The 17,047-nt window shown below is 45.8% G+C and overlaps 1 protein-coding gene across 9 annotated transcripts in view; it reads left to right on the forward strand.

The window, feature by feature from the left end:
* Window positions 1-17,047, forward strand: part of BMAL1 (basic helix-loop-helix ARNT like 1) — a 107,057-nt gene that overhangs the window by 15,433 nt on the left and 74,577 nt on the right. For 6 of the 9 annotated variants that reach the window (XR_015051334.1, XR_015051333.1, XM_085855250.1 and 3 more), the window contains exons 2-3: window positions 3,518-3,670; window positions 11,790-11,961. Coding sequence is in view for 6 of the 9 variants with exons in the window: in XM_085855250.1 (XP_085711376.1) it covers window positions 3,518-3,670; window positions 11,790-11,961 (325 nt within the window). In the remaining 3 variants the exon portion in view is untranslated. Of the gene's footprint in view, window positions 1-3,517; window positions 3,671-4,086; window positions 4,231-11,789; window positions 11,962-17,047 lie in introns of those variants that run through there. The other 3 variants (XM_085855249.1, XM_085855252.1, XM_085855251.1) reach the window with 3 other exon arrangements.

Here is a 17,047-nt window from a genome sequence, read left to right on the forward strand (position 1 = left end):
CCAGGAAATATCAAGACAGGATGAGCCAATAGGCCCATCATGCTTGTGCCACATCCACATCCCCAACCCAACCCAATCAATGAGTGCACTCACCTCCCAAGACACCAACCCCACTCACACCATAAAATCACCCAAACCTGACATCCACTCAATGGCAGGGAGAGGACAGCGGGTGGAGGGAAGGGGCGAAGAGGTCCATCAACAATCACAATACATGATATTGGGATTTTGTTGAAATGGGAGAATGGGGTTCAATTAGCTGTGGGTTGCATCAACACAAACGATATGAAGTACGCTTGAGAACAACTGGAGAATCAATATCTCAAGATATCTAGACGATACAACAAGCACACAATGATCACCAAATTCAATTCCAGTCTACCTTAAGGTATCACCATTGCTCCTTGGTACTTATCCAATTCCATTTAAACCTATCTACTGTTCCATACTGCTACCACCTTCCCATAAGCCTGGTGTCGGCTTAGTGGTTAGGGTGGCTGGCTAAGGATTGTAAGGTCCTGAGTTTGAGCCACGTTGGCTGCTGAATTAATACCAGGTGGGGTTGACTCAGCCTGTCATTCTTCCGAGGTCAGCAAAATGAGTACCAGCGTACTTGTGTAGGGGCACAGCATCAGCGGCACAGCTGCATCCAAACAAAATTATAGCTACCCGGCAGCCAAGCTGCCATACACAAGAAGAAGAAGACCGCCTTCCCACATGAAGACTGCCTTCCCACACGAAGACCACCTTCCCCCATGGAGACCACCTTCCCCCATGAAGACCACCTTCCCACATGAAGACCATCCCATACCTTGATGTGACTGTGTGAGGTACCACTGTGTTGACTCTCTTATTTATTCTCAAGCTTTTCCCCTTTGTCCTCTCTCTGTCCCTGTATGTCTGGTCTCCATCTGATCTCAAAATCCCCTGAACCAAATATTCAGGAAAAAATTCTCAACACTCTCACAACCAGCGGTGACATGCCATGACTGTGACGTGTTCATCCATTAGTTAAGTCTCTCTTTCAAAAGCAAACGTTTTCAAATCCTCTGAGTTATTCAGACATTGTGAAACAACGAGCAGAAAGACAAACAAGATGACGTTGCGGAGTGCATGTGCAAGTTGTACATCATTGTACAATCAAAGATCGATTTCCAATGAAAGCGCAACATCGCTTGTAAAGGTCACGTCCACAGTCTTTGTAATACAGTGTCGTTAATTCGGTGTTTTTAAACACACAAAAACCAGATATTTTAACAACTAGGTGATCTCACACTTGAGCTGGCATCCTGACATTTAAAGGTGACACCATCATTATTTATTTAATTATATCGAACAAAACAACTGACAAATGATAATTGCTAAACTCTCCCTCGAAAGTATAATTGTCATTTATGGTGCAGTTTGTGCTCATGGGGCTCATGGAGGAGATTTTATGCAAATCGTGTACAGAACAAGCACTGCAAGAGACACCATTATACAGCACTGTCTTTTATACGAGTGTGTAGAAAATGGAGTTATCGAAAGGTCGATGACTTCGTCCAGTCTGAGTGTTGTCCCATAAGCTGTTGAGCTTGAGTGCGGGTGAATACTCTCACACGTTCAATAAGAAGCAAGAAATGGGGCTCTCACCTGTGGACCAATTCAGGGTGGTGTCGATAAAATAATATGATCCATTCGGTGACTTGAGCGTTATGAATGACCAGTTGCCGTGGGAATAAGCTGCTCATCACAAAGGGTTCCATGATTGTAGTTCCACGGTTGAAGGGAGTGAAAACCCACTGAAGATGGAGCCGTGACGCGGAACATGGTATGAAGCTCTGCGGGTGCAGAGAGCAAAAGCGCTACTGGAGCATCGGGCCGCGAACAGAAGACACCTGGTACGAAACTGCGTGAGTGAAGAGAGGAAATGCACCACTGAATATAGCGCTAAGAATGGGGGTTTAACTCGCGTAAACTGCAGTGAACTTTAGTTTAACTCCAGTGAAACTCAAGTCCATGAATCATTTCCGCGATGGTGTAGATCGTGTGCTGCTGGACAGCGAAGCATCCTCATACTCACGTTAAAGCCTCCCTCTCCACTCGTCCCTCGAGGGGGAGGTCCAAGAGCCCGATAGTAGTGTGGGGCAAAATGATTGGTTAGAATCCAGATTTATTTTTAAAACCACACCTACACTGCTGCCATTGGTTGGACAAGTAAATGTAACAAAGTTCATGATGTAAAAGTACTAACAAATTGGCACCGATGAAAAGTACACAACAAGTCCGAGAGGATTGTGTATCGGTTCAGCAGGTACAGTCGAGCATCGTTGTCTGGGTTACTGTCCGATTGGTGAGTCGCTGGCAGGGTAATGCATCACTGAGCGTGCAGACCCTCAGATGGACGTTAAGCCGGGTGTGCAATCTGCCAGCATCAGTCGTTGGACGCAAAAGATCCCACGGCGTCTTAGCCTGAAGAGTCGGTGACTTGTCGCCGCCATCCTCACCAGATTACATCTGGCCGGCCTGTTGGTGAAAGACTTGGGGCCAATTAAAGCTCCCCCTCCCCCACCCCCTCGGGCTGACCTCATAAGATGAGAAATACTGAGATGGGTTAAAGAAGTCATCCGATATTGTACTTTTAATTGCAAAGTATTTATAGAAAACAGCAATTAAGGGAGAAATTAACACATTGATGGTACAGCACACTGTGCAGGTAAGTGCATGGCCACCGCAGGATTTGAACCCGCGGATTGTCGACACCTTGAGTGATGGACTTCGATGGGAAAGACAAACAAGTCGAGCGCCATTCATCCCATTGGGCCACATTTTTGTGGCTCCCTTATAGGCAGGCTGGTTTGAGCCGGCACTTCCACCACTCCGATGCCAAGAAAAAGGGACATGACATGGCAAAGGGAACACTCTCAGCGGACAAGACGGAGCTGTCCTGCAGACGGCGCTGTCTGCAAGGAATAATACTTTTCAGATGCGCAGATAAAACGGTAAATACGAGCTCGAAAGTAGGTCAGTGGGACACGGGAGCGGCTGTCCAGCCCGTCTGTCTGTCCACTCCCCCGTGTCTCCCCCATGTTCCTTCTCATCACACCTTGACCCCCGTCTCCTCCTTGAGGCTCTCTCTCTCTTGAGAATTCCGAGCCTTTCATTCTCATCCCATCACCCTGATCGTGTTGTGCCTCCTTTCCCATATTCTTTTTGCTGCCACTGCCAACCTCCCCACACCGACTTCCTCAATTCCACAATCTATCCTCATTCACCTGCTTTTCCATCACCCTCAACCTCTGGTGCTGTCACTATTCTCATTGGCTGTTTTCCCCTCCCAGTCACCTCGACACCGCCTCTCACCTTACACAATCTAGCCCCCCTTCTTCTTCTTCATTATATATATATATATATATATATATATATATATATATATATATATTTATATATTTATATATTTATATATTTATATATTTATATATTTATATATTTATATATTTATATTCTCACCTCTCAATCCTCGTGATTCCTCTCTCAGGTCCCCAGCTGTACCTGTACCTTCCTCGACATCACATTGTCCACAGATGTCCTCTCCGACCTTCTCACCACCTCCTGGAACGCCCGCACACCTTTTCATCTCCTTCACCCCGTGCTGCCACCACCCCTCCTCCTCCTTTCCTCGGACTCGCAGGTGAGTTCTTGTGCTCTGGAACAGGTTCGGGATTAAACCACCATTACACGGCAGTTGTGTCTCTGTGCCGTCCACGGGGGGGAGGGGGGGATAATATGTAATCCCCAAAATATGTCTCATGGGATCATTAATAGGATCATTAATAGGATACCCATAGGAATTGTGATTTGTTAACACTAGTATAGATAATTCGATATTTACTATTACTTTGGTGCTACTGTGTCATTAAAGTGTTTAATTAAACCTTAATTAGCGGTGTGATGACTTTTTAATATCTTTTTGAACTTTCACGTTTATTTATTTATTTATTTTAAAAAAAATTTATTTTTATTTTTATTTATATTTTTCCCCACTCCGGTGAGAAGAGAAAATGGATTATTTGTGATTCGAGTTTCGTGGAATCTCGGCTCTCGTCGGGAACCAAACGGTGGGGATAATCAAAGTGCAGGCTTGTGGTTTGGGCGTGAACATTACCACCTGAACCTTTGAACAGAGTGCACTGAGTACTCGTTGTTTAACCGCCTTGAGGAACAATGCCTGCTCTGTTACATTCATCAAAGGTACAAGAACCATGTTTGAAGGAGAAACATACAAACGTGTGTGTGTGTAATGTAAGGTGTGTGTGTGTGTGTGTGTGTGTGTGTGTGTGTGTGTGTGTGTGTGTGTGTGTGTGTACATGTAAGGTATGTAAGGTGTGTGTACATGTAAGGTATGTACGGTGTGTGTGTGTGTGTGTACATGTAAGGTGTGTGTACATGTAAGGTATGTACGGTGTGTGTGTACATGTAAGGTATGTACGGTGTGTGTGTGTACATGTAAGGTATGTACGGTGTGTGTGTGTGTACATGTAAGGTGTGTGTACATGTAAGGTATGTACGGTGTGTGTGTACATGTAAGGTATGTACGGTGTGTGTGTGTGTGTACATGTAAGGTGTGTGTACATGTAAGGTATGTACGGTGTGTGTGTACATGTAAGGTATGTACGGTGTGTGTGTGTACATGTACGGTGTGTGTGTGTGTACATGTAAGATGTGTGTGTACATGTAAGGTATGTAAGGTGTATGTGTGTACATGTAAGGTGTGTTTGTGTTCATGTAACGTGAGTGTGTGTACATGTAAGGTATGTACGGTGTGTTTGTGTGTACATGTACTGTGTGTGTGTATATGTACGGTGTGTGTGTGTGTGTGTGTGTGTGTGTACATGTAAGGTATGTACGGTGTGTTTGTGTGTACATGTACTGTGTGTGTATATGTAAGGTATGTATGGTGTGTGTGTGTACATGTAAGGTGTGTGTGTGTGTATATGTAAGGTATGTATGGTGTGTGTGTGTACATGTAAGGTGTGTGTGTGTGTATATGTAAGGTATGTACGGTGTGTGTTTGTGTGTACATGTACTGTGTGTGTGTACATGTAAGGTGTGTGTACATGTACTGTATGTACGGTGTGTGTGTTTGTGTGTACATGTACTGTGTGTGTATGTACATGTAAGGTATGTACGGTGTGTGTGTGTGTACATGTACTGTGTGTGTATATGTAAGGTATGTACTGTGTGTGTGTACATGTACTGTGTGTGTGTGTGTGTGTGTGTGTGTGTGTGTGTGTGTGTGTGTGTGTGTGTAAGGTATGTACGGTGTGTGTGTTTGTGTGTACATGTACTGTGTGTGTACATGTACATGTAAGGTATGTATGGTGTGTGTGTGTACATGTACTGTGTGTGTACATGTAAGGTATGTATGGTGTGTGTGTGTGTTTGTGTGTACATGTACTGTGTGTGTATATGTTAGGTATGTAAGGTGTGTGTGTGTGTGTGTGTGTGTGTGTGTGTTCCATACGGTGTGTGCGCGCGTGCACGTACAAGTGCTGTTGTTGACTGCTATCTCCACACGTGGCTGAGTTTCACGAGATGGAACAGAGACTACTGGGTCTCAAACTATCCACCTCCGTTGTGTGTGTACATGTACGTGTGTGTGGAGGTGGCGAGGGGGGGGGGAGCTGGTGGGGAGAGAAGGGAGAATAATTATTCAAATATACAATCCTGGAATGACGAAATCCATTTTCAGAAGGGTCATATTTTTCAATTTCCTCTTAACCAAGTGTATTCCAATTGAATGTATATATATATATATATATATATATATATATATATATATATATATATATATATATATATATATATATATATATATTTTCTAGCACTCCAGGAGCTTCGTGTGTGATTTTGTTTTTATGGTGAACAATCAGCATTGCGAACGTAACAGTCACAAACCTCCCTTGCACGTTCAGTTCAGCTCACAGACACGTAGCTCGGAGGTCGTGGACTTGTCTTTCAGGTGTCGAGCGTGGGTTCGATTCCTGACCTGATTACAAACCGGTCACCATGGTGCCTCACAGACAGGGCGTCGCATCAATGAGCGCACCATCCGTCAGATGGGACGTTAAGCCGACATCTTGTCTGCCAGTATTGATTGGTGTGGGACGTTCAAGATCCTATTGTGTCTTTGACAAAGGGTTAGGGTATTACGTGCTGGAGTTCTGACTAAATTCCAAATCCTTCCCTGACTACTGCTGGGAAGGCAATGGCAAACCACCTGGTGTATTCCTTACCATGAGACTTCCTCGGCAATGCTTGGGCAGCACTGATGCCATGGATGGGATATTGAGTCAATCAATCATGTGTACAGTAAGCTGAGCAATACAGTGTGCATGGAAACCAAACGAGGTACTTGGTACTATAACTTCAGGCTGTGAATGTATGGGTAAACTGAGTGAGACTAGTTTATAACTTGTATGTCATCATATTTGTCAAAATGGTTCAAATAATAATTGTCATCGTGATATTATTGGAGAAGATTCAGGTATTCCGGAATAGTCAGTGAAGATGGATGGAAAAGCTCTTTTTCATGATATTAAATAATTACTTTCTGTAACTCCATCATCGCCTCTTGCCAACATGTTGTCTGGCTTGTTGGGAGATAGTTTGAGTGTGTGTGTCCGTTCAGATGCACACTACATGCTGCACGAAACTGTCCTTTTACATCTTGTCTAAATATTCAATTACTCCCAAATCTTTCATAATATAAAACTTTTATTCTCAAAAACACAAGCAGAAGTTTCTTTTTGCAGTTAAAAAGGTGCTTCTGGCTTAAGCTGTAGTCTGTGGAGCTTGTGAAAGACGGACACCCACTGCAAGGAAGCAGCTTCATCTGCCACACTGCGGTCGCATATCAAGCAGCCAATATATTTTTTTTTTTAGCAATGCCAGCCAATCACTTGTGAACCAATCCATGGACACATTTCTGTCTCATCCACCATCACCAGCATGGAATGGATTATCCTCAAGCGTTGGCGTCTTCAGCAAAGCTTGTAATTGGCTCAGAGAAATAGATTGGCTGTGATAGCTAATGTTAACATGGTTGGATCTCAAGCAGCACATCACGATCCCATATGTAAAGGTAATGCATGAAAAGGTAATTATATAAATAAAAGAATATACAGTATATATTGTTGCGTCAGAGGCCCAGCTAACGCAGGGGCTCTGAGCCGCCGGTCTGAGACCTCTGCGAATGACCGAAAAAATGTTTTCTGCGTTCAGAATTACTATTACCATTACAATCCCACAAGGAAAGTTCAAAGAAAGCCGAAACTGACAAAGGGTTGTACATATGGAGGCAAAAGGTGGGAAGATGTTTCAAATAGTTAAATAAATATTTGCTTTAAAAGAAACACGGGAGATAAGGAAGGACAGGACTATCAATAAATACGGAATGGATCTGGCGGTCGACAGAGACCGGAAAGAAAGGGGAGAGCAAACACGATCTTATGTACAAAGGAAATAAATAACCCGCTATGGTGCCGACAATACCAGATTCACACAACGAAGGGAGGAGGTGAGGACTTTAGGCAGACATGAACTGGTCTTGGGCTGGTGTCATGCAGGCTGGCATGGCACAGGGCAAAGTGCAGTTCGGTCTGGAGAATGGTGATGAAAGAGGCCAGGAGACGAGGGAATGGCGATGAGGAGGCCAGTAGACGAGAGAGGCAGCCAAGCAGAAAAGGGGATGTTTTCTCTTTTGGTCTCAAATGCAGTCTGCCATGCACATGCATGGGCTTGACCTTTATGCCACAAAGGGACTGCCTTTCCAGCCAGCAGCGAGTCCCATCATTGGCCACATGTTTGTAGGTGGCGCCATCTTCTGTGCCATTCTGCCTTGTGGCGCAGTCCCTCGCAAAAGTGTTCCACCCCTCTTCAGGGCTCTACAGCTCACTTCGCCACTGTGGCCTGCTGTCCTCTTGCCAAGCGGCCTGTGATGTGTCCCATTAAAACCATGTAGCGCTTCCCTGTGTGCCATTGTGCACCTGCCTTCGCTTGTACAGGAGGCTTTACACAACACAACGTCACCTTATTCAGCTCTATTATTTACAATCGCTGCCCCCTCAGTGCACATATTGCACACGACTTACACCTATCAGATCCCCAATACAGGGTAATTCTCACCTATTCCAACACACGGTCCATACTATTATTATCATAATCGATCTCTGGATTCCCTCCCCCAAGCCTTTCATGAAATAACATAAAAGATAGGAAAGACGATACAAATGACGTAGATTAACATATGTGGCAAAGGACACCGACTGAGACGGACGAGAGGAAAGGCAAACTGGATTGCACAAATCCAAACGATACAAACTCGAGAACACAATAGATCGGAATCGGATTGAAAAATGATACATAGAACTCAAAAAAAGAAAGAAAGAAGAGTTCAGCTGGCAAGCTGTACCACATGGTGTGTGTGTGTGTGTGTGTGTGTGTGTGTGTGTGTGTGTGTGTGTGTGTGTGTGTGTGTGTGTGTATGTATATATATATATATATATATATATATATATGTATATATATATATATATACATATATATGTTCTTCTTTCAACTGCTCCCGTTAGGGGTCGCCACAGCGGATCATCCGTTATGATCCGCATACTGATTTGGCACAGGTTTTACGCCGGATGCCCTTCCTGACGCAACCCTGATCACTTCTTACGACACACGGAATAAGGATTGGGTTTCGCCATGATTCTGGGCTGCCCTACACCCTCTCATAGCGCGGCCAAGGGCAGAGCACACGTCCTCAAGCGATCCTCCAACCCAAGCCTCCGAGTAGCCGGATTACAGGCGCACGCCACTACGCCCGGTATATATATGTATATATATATATGTATGTATATATATATATGTATGTATGTATGTATGTATGTATGTATGTATGTATGTATGTATGTATGTATGTATATATATATATATATATATATGTATGTATGTATGTATATATATATATATATATATATATATATATATATATATATATATATATATATATATATATATATATATATATATATATATATATATATATATATATATATATATATATATATATATATATATATATATATAAAAGCCTGGTGTTGGCGTAGTGGTTAGGGTAGTGGCTTGGGATCCAAAAGGTCCTGAGTTCAAGCCCCGTTGGCCGCTTGAATTAATACACACCAGGAGGTTGACTCAGCCTGTCATCCTTCCGAGGTCGGTGAAGTCAGTACCAGTGTACTGGGCCCGGTGTATGCCCCGGTTAAAATAGGTGTACCATATCCCTGTGTCGTAAGATGCGACCAGGGTTGCGTCAGGAAGGGCATCCGGTGTAAAACCTGTGCCAAATCACTATGCGGATCATACGGATGATCCGCTGTGGCGACCCCTAACGGGAACAGCCGAAAGAAGAAGAAGAAATAAATATATATATATATATATATATATATATATATATATATATATATATATATATATACATATATATACATATATATACATATATATACATATACATATATATACATATATATACATATATATACATATATATACATATACATATATGACCGGGCGTAGTGGTGTGTGCCTGTAATCTGGCTACTCGGAGGCTTGGGTTGGAGGATCGCTTGAAGACGGGAGCTCTGCACTGGGCCGCGCTATGAGAGGGTGTAGGGCAGCCCGGAATCATGGCGAAACCCAATCCTTATCCCTGTGTCGTAAGAGGCGACCAGGGTTGCGTCAGGAAGGGCATCCGGCGTAAAACATATGCCAAATCAGTATGCGGATCATAACGGATGATCCGCTGTGGCGACCCCTAACGGGAGCAGCCGAAAGACGAACAACAACATATATATATATATATATATATATATATATATATATATATATATATATATATATATATTGATGTTTACATATAAAAGAGTACATCCTCATAAATTATCTATTATACACATTACTTGCACACTGAAATTTAGATATCATTGAAGGGAAATGTTGAAAGTCATAAAACAGGAAGATAAAGGTGTTATTCCACATCTGGTGGAGGCCACTAGATGAAATCCGTTTTGCTTGATTATGTCTGTTGATTTGCATTGTGGACATTGTTTTATCTTTCAATATTGTCACCTTTTCCAAACTTAACATTTAAAATCCTCCACCTCCTTCTTGACATTAACACTTTGTCATTATTATCTTGTTTCGCCGAGACGTATACGTTTTAAAATTTATTAACATTTATATAATAAAAGACACAAATCTAATTCTGGTTCGTTTTGACCCATCACATGACGATTGTTAGCTGTTTATAAAGATGACTGTTTATGTACATCTCCCTGAAATGTCTACAATGCAACATTGAATTTCTAACTTGTTTTTAGAAATTCCCCCAAAACAAGGGTTAAAGCTACCCAAGGTTTTGGGTTGTATACAGTACGTACTGTAGTCAGTGATCACATTGACTCCGACCTGCCGATTTCTGAAAAATTGCCAATATCGGCCAAGCACTAATACTGTGTTCTGTGTTGTTCATAAAGCATAACATTTTCTCTCTACCAACTCACCTCCCCCCACCTCTCTCTCTCTCTCTCTCTCCTCTCCTCTCCTCTCCTCTCTCCTCTCTCCTCTCCTCTCCTCTCCTCTCCTCTCCTCTCCTCTCCTCTCCTCTCCTCTCTCTCTCTCTCCTCTCCTCTCTCTCTCTCTCCTCTCTCCTCTCTCCTCTCTCTCTCTCTCTCTCTCTCTCCTCTCTCCTCTCTCCTCTCTCCTCTCTCCTCTCTCCTCTCTCCTCTCTCCTCTCTCCTCTCTCCTCTCTCCTCTCTCCGGATGTGTCCGGGCGGTAATTATGTTCAGATGGTGCTTGTCTCCAGACATGTCCAGGCAGTGTTTATCTCCTGGTGGTGTTTGTCTCTGAGTGTGTTGAACGAAGTTTGTCTCCAGGCGGTATTTATCGTATGACCAGTAGAAAATAGACTTCAGACATTATTTTGTTTCAATCTTCACTGTTATTCAATGCAGAATCATTTTGATGAGACGGTATAAATCGTAATTAACGCTCCACCACATGTCTGGCTTCCCCTCTTCTCACCTCACACTGTCTTCCCTTCCCCAACCCCTCCTGTCTCTCGCTCCTTGCTCCCCCTCCCTCCTCTCTCTTTCCCCCAATATCTCATCACTGTCCTCCTTTCTCTCTCCCCTACCCCTCTCTTTCTCTCCCCCATCTTTTTCTCCCCCCCCCCCCCACTTTCGTATTCCTGTCAGCGAAGCGACGGGTGGTATTTGCTGGTCTTCAATTAAAAAAAAAACATTTTACATCATCTGTTGTAGAGAACACTCACATTCGAGTGATCTTGTCTGTATTTAATCTGTTGGTTTATATGTTACTTGTTTGTCAAATGTTTGTGTATTTTTATCCACACGTAAGCATTGATCCTAAAAGTATGAATTGGAGAGCAAATCCAATCTTCCCTGACTTCAGTTCATGTGACCTGTCTTTACCTTAACCCCATTTCTCACTCTAATAATCTTTGCATGAAAAATAATCTCTGCCCTTCTCTGATCCTGTCCTAACTCGTCACTAATTACACACCACACCCTGCTCTGTGCAGTTTCTCAAACTCCCTACATCCCTCTTTTTAAATACTATCTCCTTTTCCTTCACACCTTCCTCTTACGTTGTCTATCTCTCACTCCAGAGTCACCTCCTCCCCCCCCCCCCCAAACCCAGAACTATCAATTTCTCCTCTCTGTTACTCCAGATAGCTCCATGGCAGATCAGATAATGGATATTGCATCTGCGATCGAAGATTTGATTCCATCCAACTCTTGCACGTTCCAACCTTCAATTCCTCCCTCCTTTCCTCCATCTCTACTACCTGCTCTTCCCTCTGAATTTTCACGCAAGAGAAAAGGACAGCCTTCGGATTGCAGGTACGAAAACAGATTCCTGTTTACAAGCTAACAATCTGATGACAATCCTCAACATTGGATAAAAGTCTCAACTCGGTTGCGAAAGAGCTCTTGGCTGAAGCTTATGGTTACTTTTCTTTGTTTGTAAAACATTCGTTTTCTGATTCGAATAAAATCATTAATAAAGCATAAATCCCATTAAAATATCAATTCTCATTGTTCAGCCAACACATGTCACATGACGGAAGAATGCCAAACTTTTGATGTCTAAAATGTAAAGTTCAATTCGTGTTTGTTTGTTTGTTTGTTTGTTTGTATATGCTTCAAAAACTCAACAAATGCTGAACTAAATCCAACCAAATTTTTCATGTTCCCGAAGAGTGCCCCAAGTATGGTTTCTGTTGAGGTGGCATATTTGGGGGAGGGGGTTCAGGTTGGGGGGAAGACCCCAATTCTCTCAAGGAAAATGTGTATCGTATAGCGCCACCCAGTGGTAGACGGTATTACAAATCATCTTGAAAAAGAAAGTTTAAATAACTTGATAATATGCTTTATGGTGATACTGAAACCTGAGTGAGAATAATTCGAAATTTTCAAAATGTTTCATTTCACTCATTTTAACCAAAGCATCCAAAACCGAGCTCCGCAGTGAAGTGGAAATGATTTTTGCTCCCACCATATATAAGCAGCAAGGATGATTGATGAAGGTGGTGTGAACTTCCAAGCATCTGGAAGATGACTTCGGGAAAATGATGGAGTGAATAGAATAGAATGTTTGTGAAGTACAATGCGTCGTCTTTTGATTAAATCCATCAGCAAAGCGATATATATATATATATATATATATATATATATATATATATATATATATATATATATATATATATATATATATATATATATATATATTGTTGCGGTATTCGCGCCCGCCGGCGTGCTGACGGCCACGTAACTCGAATCGCGGCACGTCGCCCACCGGACGGACAATCCAGTCGTGACCCTCTCGGACTAACGCCGGGAACCAGTCACGGGTGGACCTTTCGGTCTCACCGCGATCGAGCCAATCAGCCCCGCGTGGGATAGGGTTGCTCGCCGAATTTGACCTACCTAAGTACCCACGCGGAGGGTAGACCGGGCGATCGCACCTCGCCGCAGGTCGACTTCGGACACGGGCCACTTAAGCGACCCGTTCCGTACTATCAGAATAACCGAGCGGTGTTATCGTCGACCTCGACGGTTCGATTAATTATCGGGCGTATTCAGCCCACTACCAACCCTTTACGTGAAGCAAGATGGGGATTCAATAGAGGAAAAGACGAAGCGAAGCGGGAGAACAGTTCAATACAAAAGCACATTTATTCGCGATGAACGGAAAGCGCACATTCAATTCCACCAAAAGCACACAGAAAAGACACAATGCATTTTACACAAAAAGCAAATGTAAAAGCGAAAACACAATGCAGAGCTAATACCGACTACCGAGCACACGGCAACACTTATACAATTCTACTTCACAGACGGCGCCGACAACACATACCCAAAACCAAGGAAAAGAAATACCCTCAAGGATGAGGCGGGCCTGAGGCCGAGACCGGGTCGCGCCTACCCGTCTGGTGATGAGACGAGGAGCGGCGATGGCGCCTCAACTCCGCGGGCCTCGCGGACAGTGTCTGGTAGGGGGTGGGAAAGGGGCCCCCTTGGTCGCACTATCTCAGCGCGGGGGGAAACAGGAGGGGGTTGCTGATGCTCGGGGTATAGAGGATCTTTATTATCCCGCGACGAGCGTCTCCACCTCGGCCAGGTCGCGATGTCGGCCTCCCTCGGGTGCAGCTCCCTGCACGACGCGAGCACCCCCTCGTCTGGTGTCGCCGCCTTCCCACAGCTCCGTCCCCTCCGTTCCGACTCCAACGCACACGACGAGCAGCTCCACCGCCCGCGAAGTCTTGACTCTCTGTTTCCGACTCTCCTACTCTCCGCCTCTGGACTCCCTTCTCACTTCTTCTCCTCCTCTGGACTCTCCTGACTCTCCTACTCTCCGCCTCTCGACTCTCCTACTCTCCGCCTCTCGACTCTCCTACTCTCCGCCTCTGGACTCTCCTACTCTCCGCCTCTCCGCCTCTGGACTCTCCGACTCTCTTCTGACTGACGAACACGGTCCTTTTAATCCCCCCGTAGCTTCGCCTTTGACCCCCTCCCTTTGACCTTTTACCTCGCTCCCCATTGGCCCGAGAAAAAGTGGGCGTGAAGGCTTTTTGATCCATAAATTTGCATATATCGATCGTCCTGGAGGCGGGGCCAAATCGCCCCTCGCTCACCGATTGGACGGCAAAAAGTGGGCGTGTGTCGTTTTTGATCCGTTTTTGAAGCACAAAATCCGTGATTTTGTACACGCTGTTCAACGCGCGCCCTGCACGAGTCCAACACCGGCACCCACAGCGGGGCAAGAACGGTGGCGATGCTACGGTTGCGAGGTGTGACGGGAAGGTCGTGGCGGTTGTGGTGAAGCGGCGTTGTGGTTGGTGGTTGATGTTGTGATTGTGGTGGTAATCATGGCGGTTGGTCCAAAATAAAGATAGTAAAAGAAAAACGGCTATCCTGAAGAGTCGCAGCTCGCATAAATGACATGTATTCCCACTAGACAACGGGTTTGGGCCTAACTACACATGTACTTACCGAGATACCTCACCTAAGGGACCTGAATGGTGGTTTGCGAATTTGGTAACCACAACACTACCCCCTCCCCTTTTTACAGACTCGTCCCGAGTCGTCAAATTTTCGTGTGCCATCATGTGTAGTTTTCCCCTAGTACATTTTACCTACGGATCCCTGAGTGCGACATTCATGGTATTCGTGTCCCCAAAATAAATAACCTGAGGGCTGCGTAACTATCTAAACAAACTCACTCACACGGACGACTTAAATAAAATTGCCGGCGCTAAGACAAACATGCCGGGGGCGCACTCATATTTACAGTACATCTTAACCTTAACTTACAAATTTTACACTAAACCATGGCCCAGGATCATTGAACTCTGCAAAAGAAAAGCAGTTAGCAGGGAGCCAGGCTGCCCGCATGCAGTCTCTGGCTCAAACAATGCAGGTGACAGGGAACGTGGCTGGCTGCTCACACGCAGTCCAAGGCCTTCCCTTTCGAACTGAACGCAGTGAACCACAACGGTGCATGGGCTGCACAAACGCAGTCTCCGTGCCAGCTCAAGTGGCACACGCAATGAGCACAACGAATGGATGCATGAACACAAACACGGTGCACGGGCCGCCACTGCAGGCCCGTGTTGTAGCTGCCAACAGGGCAGTTCTCGCAGCTTGCAAACTGTTGCCTTGCGGATCCTGGCGCACATGGAAATGAACAGGGGGGGGGGCAAAGCAAAAATTGAACGGGGCTGGTGAACGTGGGCAGTGGGCATGGCATGGCAAAGGTAGCAGGCAAACACAGCCCGCAGAAGAAGGCCGCTGCAGGCAAACTCAGCCCACAGAACCAGGCCGTTGCAGGCAAACACAGCCGGCAGATGAGCTGGCCGGCACAGGCCTTGAAGAAAAACAGCCAGCAGATGAACTGGCCGGCACAGGCCTTGCAGCACAGCAGCTGCAGACGATCCAGCCGGCACAGGCCTTGCAGCACAGCAGCTGCAGACGAAGTTGGCCGGCCTCCGCCTTGAAGCAAAACACGGCCAGCCGATGAAGTTGGCCAGCCTTTGTCGTTCAATGGAGGTTGGTGGAGGGAGTGCGGTGGTGCTGGCCACTTGGAAGGCGGGCTCGGACCTACCTACCTGTCTCCCTCCCACCTATCGCCTTTGCCTGTCACTGTTCATACCCACTCCCTTAATTTGTCAAACCCCAATTTAGCCCCAACTTAATTTTTTTTTGTTGTTTTTATTTTTACTCCCCCACTATAAATCGTCCCCTAACCCCCTTTATCGTCCTTGTTCGGCTAACCTATCCTGTCACCTAGCCTACTCCCAACCCCTACGTTCCCTTCCCGGAGGGGAACAAGGGAGAGCTAGCGTCCTGTGTCGAGGCCCAACAAAGCCTCAGGATGGCCTCCCCAGAGTTCAGCGATCTATAACCAAAGTGGGTCCAGCGGCCCACAACGACAGCGAGGGGATGGATGGTGCGGAGGGGTACATCTCCTAATCTACCCTAACCATTTAACCATTAAACTACCCCGGGGCTTTCAACAAGCGCCTTTCGCTTAAACTATTGGTTCTAACAACCCAGATTCCCGTCGCCTGTGTTGGTGTCCTCACAATTTCGGGCCTCGCCCCCCAATTTTCTCTCCGTGCCCTCACACGGTCTCCTGGCTGGGACACGTGGCTCCCTTTGGCAGGCACGACCCTCTGCCGAATCTCCCGCTATGGCACCCCCGGGCACTACACTGCCTCCGAGCCTACCAGCTCCCTAACACCGGGGAGTGCCCCCCATGGCACCTCCCCTGAAACGCACACGTGGCAGGCCGGCCTCCCAGGCCCCTTTCCGAGGGTCACCCGTGCCCACAACACTGCCCACGCGGCTAATGGCGCCCCGGGCCCCCGCACCAAGCAGGCGCACCCATGCCCACTACTCTATCCCGGCCCCCCATGGGCCCTTGGCCTACCGCGGCCGACTAGCCTGGTGCCCGGGGTACCCACTCAGCGATACTCACCTTTCGCAGCCACGCTCCCAAGCCCGTCAACAGGGCTCCTGCACCTCTCCAAATGGGTCTCGAGCCTACTTTCCCACCAACAACAAAACTACCTCCATTTTTCAATTTAACTAACCCAGCTAACTCACTTTACTCTGACCCCGGGGTCCCTTGGGCGGGAGTCACTCCTCCCCCCAATCACTCATCGCACCATGCATTCCCCATTCACTCCACACACACAGACCCGCTGGCCTCACTCACTCACCAAGCACATGCTTCCACTTCACTCACCAACTCTTCAACACACACACCACTGAACTCTGCCATCCTTCTAACTACATCCCCTAACTAACTCGTGCTCCCACGTCGTCCCTTATACTATAGCACGTTCCTTTTAACACTACGTAGCTAAACTACGTCATCTCTACACATCCAAAGTCTGTCCATGTCCTCATAACTCAAAAATTC

The sequence above is a fragment of the Eptatretus burgeri genome, chromosome 14 (genome assembly GCF_056783735.1).
Source record: "Eptatretus burgeri isolate ZD-2024b chromosome 14, Ebu_testis_v1, whole genome shotgun sequence".
Lineage (NCBI taxonomy): Eukaryota > Metazoa > Chordata > Myxini > Myxiniformes > Myxinidae > Eptatretus > Eptatretus burgeri.